General features: G+C 42.3%; 1 protein-coding gene across 1 annotated transcript; it reads right to left on the bottom strand.

Moving 5' to 3' along the window:
• Positions 1–8851: 8851 nt before the first annotated feature.
• Positions 8852–11082, bottom strand: ANKRD49 (ankyrin repeat domain 49). The gene is made up of 3 exons (XM_059838572.1): positions 10998–11082; positions 10247–10517; positions 8852–9807 (listed from the first exon to the last, which is right to left on the bottom strand). Exons 2-3 carry the CDS (start codon positions 10502–10504, stop codon positions 9349–9351), a joined length of 717 nt encoding a protein of 238 aa, XP_059694555.1. The 5' UTR covers positions 10505–10517; positions 10998–11082; the 3' UTR covers positions 8852–9348.
• Positions 11083–11089: the final 7 nt, after the last annotated feature.

Below are 11089 nucleotides of genomic sequence, written 5' to 3'. Positions count from 1 at the left end.
TAAATGCCTGTTATTTGATTACCTATTGTTTCATATGTAGAATTATGATCTTTCTGCTTGGAAGTTTAACATTTGGAAAACAATGAAGGATCCAGTTGAAAGTTGATGCCTGAACAGTTTCTGGACAGACAAACTCATGTTTCTGCATATGCAGCAAAGGCAGTGTTTAAATATTCTGCCTGGCTACAGTTTCACTCGTGACTGTGAGCAATGCTGGATTAAAACCATGAGAAGTTGATATTTCCAGGTCAAGGCACAGGCATGAACAGATGTGCTGTGCACACTGTGAATGAAAGATCCTGTCCAGGACACTCTTCAGTTTTCCATTGAAGCACACAGCTTTGTTGTTCACCAGTGTAGACCAGAGCAGAAATCAGAGCAGAAAACTTTCCTGGCAGTCCCACATGATCCTCAGACACTTTGACACATGTGTGGGTACCAGAAAGCCAGAATTTGACTCTATGGATATTTGTAAGCAGTTTTCAATAATTTCAGTCTTCCTTGGGGTTTTTTTCAGCACTGGCCTTTACCTTGTGCAACCACAGTGGCAAGAGACAGTGATGTGCAACCAGCACTGATACTCTCATTTTATCCAGTGAGCATCTCCCAGGACAGAGAGCAAGGATTTGTGACAAAAGTTCTCTTTGGACATCTTTGAACATCGGAGGTTGGGGTCATATCTCAGCCCTGGAGCCAAAAATAGCCCTAATTTGAAGTAAATCTTCCAAACCACACATAATCTAGTTATGGGGCTCTCAATACCAACTGCTTTAATGACTTGATCCTCTCCTGTTGTGCTTCATTACTTAATAAAGTAGATGTAGCCTTGGAAAAATATAAGTGTTTAATCACTGATACTAATACAGGCAATGATGTAATGATATAAGCAATGATAACAATCGTCTTTCAAAACATTAGTGTTGAGTTTGGCAATGAAATAATAAAATTAAAAAGGAGAAAAGGAGAGCCAAACAGTTAGACAGTAAAAAGTCATTATGATAAAATGTGAGCACAGTTAATTTAAATTACCCAACACCCTATTTAATGAAATATTATAAAGATATTATAAAATCACAGTAATATTAATAACATTATTATTATTATGCAATAATATATTTTTACAAATTGCTTTGTTTTATTAAAATAAAAGAGGACACACTTAGAAATGTCATAAACATGAATATATGAATACACATGAATATATCAGACTAGGTAAGAATTACCACAGCCTCATAAGTGAGGTAATATATTCCATAGAAAAGATCTAACAGGAATTTCTCTGTTGTAGAAAGTCACACAAAAAGGAAGATGGAGAAGATGAGCACCAAATGCTGCACCAAAACTGAGTGCAGGAATCCAGGATAGAGCCAGAAAGTCTTCTCATTTGGAAAATTTAAAAACAAGATTATGAAACAGAATGGGAAAGCAAGGAGAGGAGAGTAGGGTAAAAAGAAACGAAGCAGAAGCAAGATGTAACAAGCTTAATCGAAGTCTCTGTCTGAAAATCCAGTGCTTTTCAAACATTATTATGTGATTCATGATCAAATTTGCATCTTAAAAGTGAGAACAGTATTTTCAAAAGGAGCTACCCCTCTAGTGCCTCAGGTACAATATTCAGTACAATAACCTTTTTCATTTAGAAGTCAAATGGAAACACTGAAAAGAGTTGGCTTGAAGCCTGCTGAGGGGCTGGTTTGGTTTTGGTTTTTCTCTTTTTCCCTTCTCACTGATACAAAGCTAAAATCAAACTTCTAATGTCAGAGCAGAGATCCAGAAAATCAAAGAACAAACATCTGATTTAATTCACAGATAACTGTAGAAAAATAACCAAAGGAAATCAAAGTCCAGTTTCACAAAGTTGTCACTGAGACCTCTTTTTTAAAAATATTCAGTGTGTTAAAGATACTTCCAGAGGAACTGAGAGGCCCAGAGACAAATCCCATCTCCACCTCTTAGGCAAGGTTTTGGTACCAGGGGGCTGACTACAGGAGTGACTTCTGTGAGAAGTTTTAAAAGCTTCCCCTGTGTTCAACAGAGCCAATGCCAGCTGGCTCCAAGACAGACCTGCTGCTAACCAGGACTGAGCCAATGAGCAATGGTGGGATAACTAATTAAAGAAGGAAAAAGCAATGAGCCTCTGGGATAACTAATTAAAGAAGGAAAAAGCAATTGCAGCCAGAGAAGAGAGGAGTAAGAATGTGTGAGAAGAACAGCCCTGTAGACCCCAAGGTCAGTGGAGAAGGAGGGGCAGGAGGTGCTCCAGGGGCCAGAGCAGCCATATCAGAGTCAGAGTCAGCTGTGCCCTTGTAGCACACAGAAGTCCATGGTGAAACAGCCTCTGGAGGACTCCATATCTTTTGTGGTTTATACAGTACGAAGGATCTAGATTTGTTTTGTAAGTGGCATGATAATACAAAGCAAACTAATTTTCATTTGGTGTTACCTCACTGTAATTATGGTTTAAGAGTGAGAGTGGTAAGTTATTTCAGGTTCCACGCTCTGTGGTTTTTGATACTATGATATCTCTAATATGGAGAAAGGCTTATTTATGTTAAACTTTCACTAAATCAGGCTAGATACTGAATCATAAACTCTTATTGTTGTAGAGACAGACAGAAATGACACACTGAGCAATGTATCAAAGGCTTTTTTTATTGCTGCCTGTTCTCCTTTTTTACACAGTTTTATAGACCTCATATGTGACTCCAATTGGTTAGTAGCTTTTTTGCCAATTACTCTATTGGTTAGTAAAAGGTATTTTTCTTGTCCATCAAATCTCTCTATTCTTAAATTGTTTACATATTTTCTTCACTGATTCTCATGGGATAGATTTAATGTTTATGCAAGCGCTAGTTGTTTTTCACCCAGGAATAGATTGTTATGTTAACAAACTGTTCACACCAGGATTGTTTTCAAATGGGAACTTGCAAAGTGCTGGCTTCACTTAGAAGAAATGACAGGCTAGCCACTGATCTAACAGAGCAGGCCTGATTTTTTGAGGCCTTTCTTCTATAATTTTTCTACCTTACTGCAACACCTTTGAAATGCTCCGTTTAATGGATGAACTCAGCCTAAAGCATTATGAGCCACTTCATCAATTACACTAAAACCATCTGCTGGAACTTAGAATCACTTTGCAAAAGAGAAAATTATGAAAACATGCTTTCACAGTTGCACGTTTTTCAGCAGGAACATCTTGTAATTTTTGGATTGTGATGTTTTCATCACTGGTGGAAATATGGTTCAGATTTGATCACTTACAACATCAGATTAAAAAGCAGTATGAGGATGTGAATAAAACAACAAAAAGGAAATAGCTCAATATTCAACTAGAACTTTATTCAAAATCCTATAAACTAACATCTACATTTTCAAAGGTAGCTAGTTATGCTGATGTTTGATTTGACACAGCAAAGCAGGCTCAGGTCTTCCCAGCACTGACATTCAGCAATCTGTAAAAAAGACAACATCTGGTCTAAGGATGGATGAGACACCATATAGTGAGCCCTCCAAACCACTGGTCACTTTTAGGGAAAGGCAGTAAAAGGAAGAAGGAAAATGCATTTACTTAAGTAAATTCAGCAATATGAATATTTTTTCTTTTTCTCTCTTCTATTTATATCTCCTGCATATTTTCCCTTCATTTTTTACAGTTTCTATCTCTGTGCTCCTGAACTGTATTCTCCTCTTTTCTGTTTCCTTCAGGAATTTCTAACCTTCTGTATGTCTCCTCTTTCATTCCCCCTATCAGTGCTTCTTCCTTTTCCTTGGCTGGTTCCTCTCCTCTGGCACTAAACACAGCAGGCTCATCTTCTCTCACTGTCTCCTCTGTTTTCATCTCCTCCCTTTTGTCCATTTCTCTAGCCTGACTCTACTCCATCCTCCCACTAGTCTCATTTCTTCCCCAGATCCTTACACAGAAAAGAGTGCATGAATGGAAATGGTTTGGTGAACACAGGAGCTGAAGCCAGATTGCTCCCAATTTTTCTCCCATTATGTATCTTTTCTGTCACCTCTTCTCTCATGATGCCTGCCCACTGCAAAACAGGCAGCATATCTAGTAAGGAGGGCACCACTTGTCTCTAGCATCAGTCCCTGAGAATGAAATTTGAATGAATCATTCAAATTCCCAAAGGAAAATCAACAGTTTTTCAGCACCTACATCAATCTGAATGAACTGCTTTGTTTTAAAGCTCTTCTTTCTTCATGGTTCTGAGCAGGAAATAGAGAATATCATGATCTTTGAAAACTCTGCTTTGAAAACTCTGAAGCCTGAGGTACATGAGCTTTAAAATTATGCCAACATCTCAAAACTGAGTCATTCTGTAGTTGTTAGGTCTGCTCTACAACTAAAGTGTTTCTACAAGTAAGTAACTAAAGTAAAGGCAGTGTGGCAGAAGGCTGTACTGGTTAAACACTTCTTATACCAGTAATAGCTTAATCCCTGCTGCTCTTGTAACAAAGATGCCACTATCTCCTGATCTCACAAGATCAAGTTAGGAAGAAAGAGGTGCTAGTGGTGTATTTTTAAACCTGTATTTTTAAACCACTATCCCCCAAGAATGTGAGAAGGAGCTTCATGTAATGGCAAAATATGCTGAATTCATATATTCTGCAAGCTCGTGGCACTACAAATATGCCTCTTAAAAAGCAAAGTAACTTTGTTTCCTTTGAGTTTAAAGAGAGTTAGGTTAGAAGAGAATGTGGCCACACACTAAGCTAAAATCTATAAAGAACAGGTCTGCTTCACAAAAGCCATACTCTACAGACTAGAGTAAGAGAGAAACACATTTCCCAGAGCACCAGCTGACCATTGCAGGCAAATACTAAAATACCTGAAAGAATACCTAGATCAAGCTCTTTTCAGGAGGTGTGCTGGAGGAGTGCTTTTCCAAACAATTGAATTTCTTAGGGCTGTATGCTAAGAGCAATAAGGTTCATAATGAACATGAAACCAACACTCAGCATCAATCAGTAGGAACCAAGTGATTATTCCACAGAATAGATGTGGAACCTTTACAAAAGGCTTCAGAATATGAAATCAGATGACTCAACACAGCAGCCCTGAACTGATTTCTTCTGCAAAGATTTCAAAATCTGTTGCCTACTTACTAAAGGAAAAGATGGATTAGCTCTGCAGAAAGATGTCCTGCAACTTAAAAATGAGGTGTTACAGTGAAAGTTTCTTATTATTGACTCTTACTTTTCATTCTTGCATGTCTTGAGTAGAATTGAGGCTGTACAAGTAAATCACTGCTGTTCTGTGACACTGGTTTCAGGCTTCTAATGGAGAAATTGTTCTTCACATTCCAAACTCCTTCCAGAGCCACTGTTAACAATTTGGCAAAATAATAGCTTTATAACTGATTACTTCAGCTTGTTCTAGAATTAATATAAAACTACACAATAGTATTCTTCCATAGTTAATGAAAACAGATTGACATCTTCAGAGAGAAATTCAGATTACTAAAGGTGTACAACGCTCTCTACTGTTTATAGAAGCTCTTAGGACTACTCAGGCACCCAAATGAAGCAGGATATAGCTTGTCTATAATAAATAAGAAACAGCAGTAATACCACTGATGCAGGCAGCATCCTTTTTTGGAAGTCCTGCAATATCAAATGCCCTCATAAAAATAGAGAAAACAACACCCACCCCCGAAAAACCCAACCCAAACCAAAACCTAACCAAACAAACAAAAAACCAAAGCCATCACCATCAGAGCAAAATTAAAAGCTAATTTATTTTGTGGAATGGTTACAATTTACTAGCCATCTAATTTATTTTAAACAATACACTTTAGTGGTCTAAACTGTGTAAATCAGTAACCATCCAACCTGACAAGTGTTGCCTATCAGAGCCCAGACCACTTAGTAAGCATCTCTAATTGTCCAAACAGCTGAAAAAGGAATTCAGTACTTACTGAATCATCTGTACACCAGCACCTATATTTATCATATTTATCATTCATCATTGTTATGCTATGCCTATAACATTATGCTGTACATACCATTCCTGTACTGAGCTTGCTATAGATCCATATTATACAGTCCTGTAACAAATATTTATGTAGTGTTTCTCAATTATCTTTGTACTTCAAGACTTTGTAACATACATTTCTTTGGGACACTCCTCAAAAGTCTTGAGAACACATAAAGTAACATCCATTTATTCCACCAGACTGAAATACTCCAGACAATTCTGATCCATTGGCAGATGAATGCAGAAAAAATAGTTGCGTTCAGCTCTCAGAAACATTAGACACATGAGCAGATTGAGCAGACCAGCGTTAACATCTGCAGCTCAGCTCTGTGCTCAGGTCCCCTTTTCAGTCAAGAGGAAAAGAACAGGCACTTTTAGAGCATGACACATGCAATGACAGGTGTCTAGGACAAGTCAAAAGAATATCCAAAGTGCCTTTTTTCCTCTGCTTACTACACATGGAGGCTACCCAAGTCAGTCACTTGCAGGTGTGTGCTGTAATTCCCTACAGAGCCCAATCACAGTAATAAGAATTACAGGCTCAAATGGTCTTTACATCTGCTGGGTACTGATTACATCACCTAATTTAGGTACATTTTTGTCTGTGAATCCAACTGTTTTTAATTCATTTTTAGTGAGTTTAGAAGTTGGTCTCAATCCTACACAAGAGAAACAGTGTACTAATAACTACAGCATTTCTTTCAAAAAAGAAAAAAAAGGTAACAAAACCTCCCTATTGCTTGGCAATTGCTTCTGGTTTATTAAACTGATATATCATATGGAATTATCTGTGTTCTCTCTGGTATCCTAATTTCTCACAAAAAAAAAAAAAAAAACTAATAAATACTATATGCAATTCTGCTGTTTCTAAATATTCTGCACAATATTGCATAAATGTTCTATAATTTTGCCACAGTTCCTCAAAACAATCACTTGTCCTGACAAACACTTGCCGTTTGCTAATAAGGAGGATTACCTGCTGCTGGATGATTAACATTGCATTCTTCTTTCTGTAAATGCAAGTGCTCCTCCAGTATTTCTTTAACTCTCCTCGGTGGCTCAACATATACACATTTCTGCCCTGTTACTAAAATATATTACAAAACAACCAGTTATTATCAATCCCCTGAATGCCGATGTACTTTGCTGAATGTAATTGTTAAGCTATGCCACTCTGCATCCGTCTTCAATGCACAGTGAACCAAATCATTTACAAATATATGAAGGTGTTCAGCCAGGCCCTACTCCCCAGGACAGGAGGATGGTACAGGACAGGACCACCCTGACGGGGTGTGCTGGTAGCCAGAGCCACCCCAGAGCCACTGGGGAGCCGGCCACCGTGCCTGCCCATGACAGAGACGCCAGGGCAGGGCCGTAGATGGAGAGGCACCCAAGATGTCCTCGCTGCAGGAAGTCTCCAGGGAGCTGAAGAGGGATGCGGACGCCCCACGGCACCAGGGCCAGCACCTGCCGCGGTGCTGGGGGACATCAGTGAGGGGGACATCAGCGGGGAACGGCTGGGCTCCCGAGGGGACACCGCGGGGCGGGCCCGGGCTGGGGCAGGGCTGGCCGGGGACCGGGGACGGCCGTGCTCACGGGGCTGCTCGCCGCGGACATCGCTGCCCGGCTCCCCGGCCGCCGCCGCGGGTGTGTGCCGTCCCGCCGCCCTCATGGCTGCCGCTGCCGGTCGGTTGGGCCGGCTGCTGCGCGGGGGTTGCCAGGCTGCCCGGCAGGAGGGGCCTCCCCGGAGCCGCCGGCTCCCGAGGCACGGAGGCGGCCCCGGGGACAGCCCTGGCCGCCGATCGGGGCACGGGGTGCGGGACAGCTCCGGGTGCCAGCCAGAGCTGCTCCTCTGTGTCACTCGGCATGGCCGCGGGAGCGGGGCACGCACATCACAAACTCTGCACCACTGCGGGCTGTCACCACGGGCCTGCCCTAGGGAAGGGTGCCGGGCTGAGGGGAAGAACGACAGAGCCCAGTTTAACTGGTGTCTATCTACTGATACTCTAAAGTACTAGTTTGGTCATGAAACGAGGCATCTTCAGACACTGCTTATTGGACTGAAGTGGCCTCGTAATCCACGTCTCTATTATTCCTTGATGCATCTCAAGGTATACTCCTGAAACCAAACTTTTAAAAATAATAAACATTAAAATCACATTACACCATTCATAGTTCAGAAGCTGTGTCTCCATTTTCCAACATTACACACTGCTGAAGTGCTGGACATTACAAACTGCTTCTAAAAGGTGGGTGACCAAGACGCCCTCAACAATAGCTTGATCAGAGCACCAAATGTGGTCCAACATATCCCAACCCTGCTGCTACTGCTACAACTGTGCTGCATGTTAGTGGAAGGAGCTTGGGATCACTCAGTAAGGCATCTGCATGGGACAGTGTTTACTACAGCTCTCATAGTGACAGTACCTCAGCTCTTACATTCGATTTTCAGTTTGTGTAACAGAGAAGCGACTTTTTCCACTTCTAAATTACAGATGGCAAAGTTGAAGCTGAAAATCATACTGTGTGCCCTTACCGTGGCAAAATTTTAGTGTACTAATGCAAAAGTGCAAGGAAAATACTAAATTACCTGTAACTAAATCAGACACAACAGTATGCTGGCTTTTTATCCTCACATGGTTGTGGCTCATTTTTTCCAACAAATGCCACATTCTTGACATTTAGTCTCTATGCAACTTAATTGCAAGAGAAAAGTAAACAGAATCTTGATAGAAAATCACTTCCTTGAAAAGCACCAAGAAAAAAATAAACCAAAACTACTTTCTTATCCTTTGAATAATGCCTTTGATTTATGAACAGGCGATTGCATTGATAAATGGGCTTTCAACTAAAAATATGACAAAATACTTTGGGTTAAATATTTTATTTTATAATAAGCCTTACATTAGGTTCAGTAAACATTTTGTGTATCACCCAAATAAGTTACATTCATTCTGAGCTTTCATGCAGTTTTAAAAAAGTTAGAATTTCTCAAAAAATAATTTTCAAGTGAGCCATAATAAAATCTGCATAACCAAGCCAGAATTTTTTCACATCAAGTAAATATTCCAGTTTTCCCTCCTGCTTTGTCACTACAGACAACTTACAAAGACCTCTCCAAATCTGCACTTATTAAATAGAAACTCACAGGAATTACTGAGACTTTGTGACCACCCTGACTAACAGCAGTAATGCTTCAGAGTACGAGCGTGGCCACTAAACTGCGCTGCAGGAGGTGACATTTTGCCTGAGGAGAATACTGAAATATCTTACATTAAAACCTCGTTGCAAAGAGACAGACCACCACCGACAGGCATGCAGAACACTAACAAGAAAGAGGCAGAAAATCTCACATTCACAAGCTTTTACGGGGACACAGTGTTTATGCAGTCTTCTACTACTTCAAAAAGGTAGTGATATATATCAGTCCTCCTTGCAATGTCAAGGGCAGTTTCATCCAAGTTGTTTTTCAAGTCTGGCTTCACATAGCGATTCATCAGCAGGAGCTCAAGGGTTTCCCTGCTGTTCTTGTTTCCTGCAGCAATGTGCAGGGGTGTCAGCAGGCCATTTGTCTGCGCGTTGATGTCTGCGCCCTGCTGCAGCAGGAACGCGGCCACGCTGGTGTTGTTCCACTTGCAGGCGCTGTGCAGGGGCGTCCAGCCGTCCACGGTCTGCGCGTGGACGTCGGCCCCTTGGGCCACCAGCTCGTGTGCAACATCCAAGTGCCCGCTGTAGGCAGCTCGGTGCAGAGGAGTGTACTGATCTTCATCACGAGCGTTCACTGGAGCCAGCTTTTCCGTCAGGAGCCTCTTCACGGTACTCAGCTGTTTAAAGAAAACAGGGAACTTCACGTGATTCTATGAAACAAGATGTATGGCTTTGATGGTCCTGAAGTTTAATTTCTGTCAGTGCCAGAAACACTTATAATATCTCAGATACAGCCTCTCCATCCCAGTTAAAAGGCTTATTTGCCATGAAGAACCCAGCGTGCTTTCAGTTTACAGAAGTTAAAGAAAAGTGCTGTTACTTGAACTTTGAACTGGAATCAATATTTGTTCTAAATGCCAATGGATCCAGAGATGCTTCAGAGTGTATGGGCTACAAAGGGAGATGGTTTACATACAGAGGCTTGCAAAACCAGATCAAAACAGCTTAGAGAAAGAAAGAAAAGTATAGGCAAATTTTTGTTTGTGGATGAGACTACAGACATGCTCAAGATAGCATTCATGTAAATTATATATATGAACAGAGCAGGTGCCTTACCCGATTGTTTTCAGCTGCCCATAGCAGCAATTTCTCTGGATGTTTTTCCATTTTCTTTTCTTGCATTTCGTACCATTCCTCCGTTCTTTCCTGCTCATCATCATCATCATCAGACTGTCCTGACCAACAGCTCTGAGTTCCCACAGGAATCAAATGCCTGTGCGTCTCCAGCAGTTCAAGTTGATTAAAATGCTCTGTGAAGTCTTCAAACAGCTCGCTGTCATCATCGTCTTCATCAGCTTGCTTGTCTTTATTCATTTTCAGTCAGCATCTGTGAGCAGCAGATGTACAACAGTATTAATGCCAACTGTAACTGCTATCGGTGCACTGTCAATAAAACTATCTGATAGATGATGCTGATGTCAACAAGCAGCAAAACTCAAGGGAAAACTCAGTGATCCTCTGCTAACCCGGGCTTAGCCAGCTCTACCAGAACTCACAGATAACACCCACGCTGGAAAAGCACCGTGGAACCCCGACCCCCGAACGGCACCACCTTCAGACTGCAGCGCAACCCTGCGCGGGGGTTTGCTGAGCGCACTCGGAGCGCTGCTCACTTTCCTAACAAAGGGTGTGGAGAGCAGCCCGGACTTTGGGGCAGAGTCTCTGCTCCGCCGCAACGGCCCGGTCCGGCCCGCAGCACCGGCCCCGCACCCCTCCGCGGGGCCCACATCACCCCGGGCAGGCCCCACCGCCCGCAAGACACCGACAGATGCCCTCCCGTCCGGCCCGCCCGGCCCCGCTCCGGTACCCGAGGTGCCAGCGCCGCCGGGGCTCCGGGCGGGGCGCGCCCGGCGAGCGCTTCCGGGCCGCGCGGCCGCCGGACGTGACGGAACGGGCCGG

The sequence above is a fragment of the Haemorhous mexicanus genome, chromosome 2 (assembly GCF_027477595.1).
Source record: "Haemorhous mexicanus isolate bHaeMex1 chromosome 2, bHaeMex1.pri, whole genome shotgun sequence".
Lineage (NCBI taxonomy): Eukaryota > Metazoa > Chordata > Aves > Passeriformes > Fringillidae > Haemorhous > Haemorhous mexicanus.
Note: the sequence above shows the minus strand (reverse complement) of the source record. Positions and strands in the feature narration are given on the sequence as shown.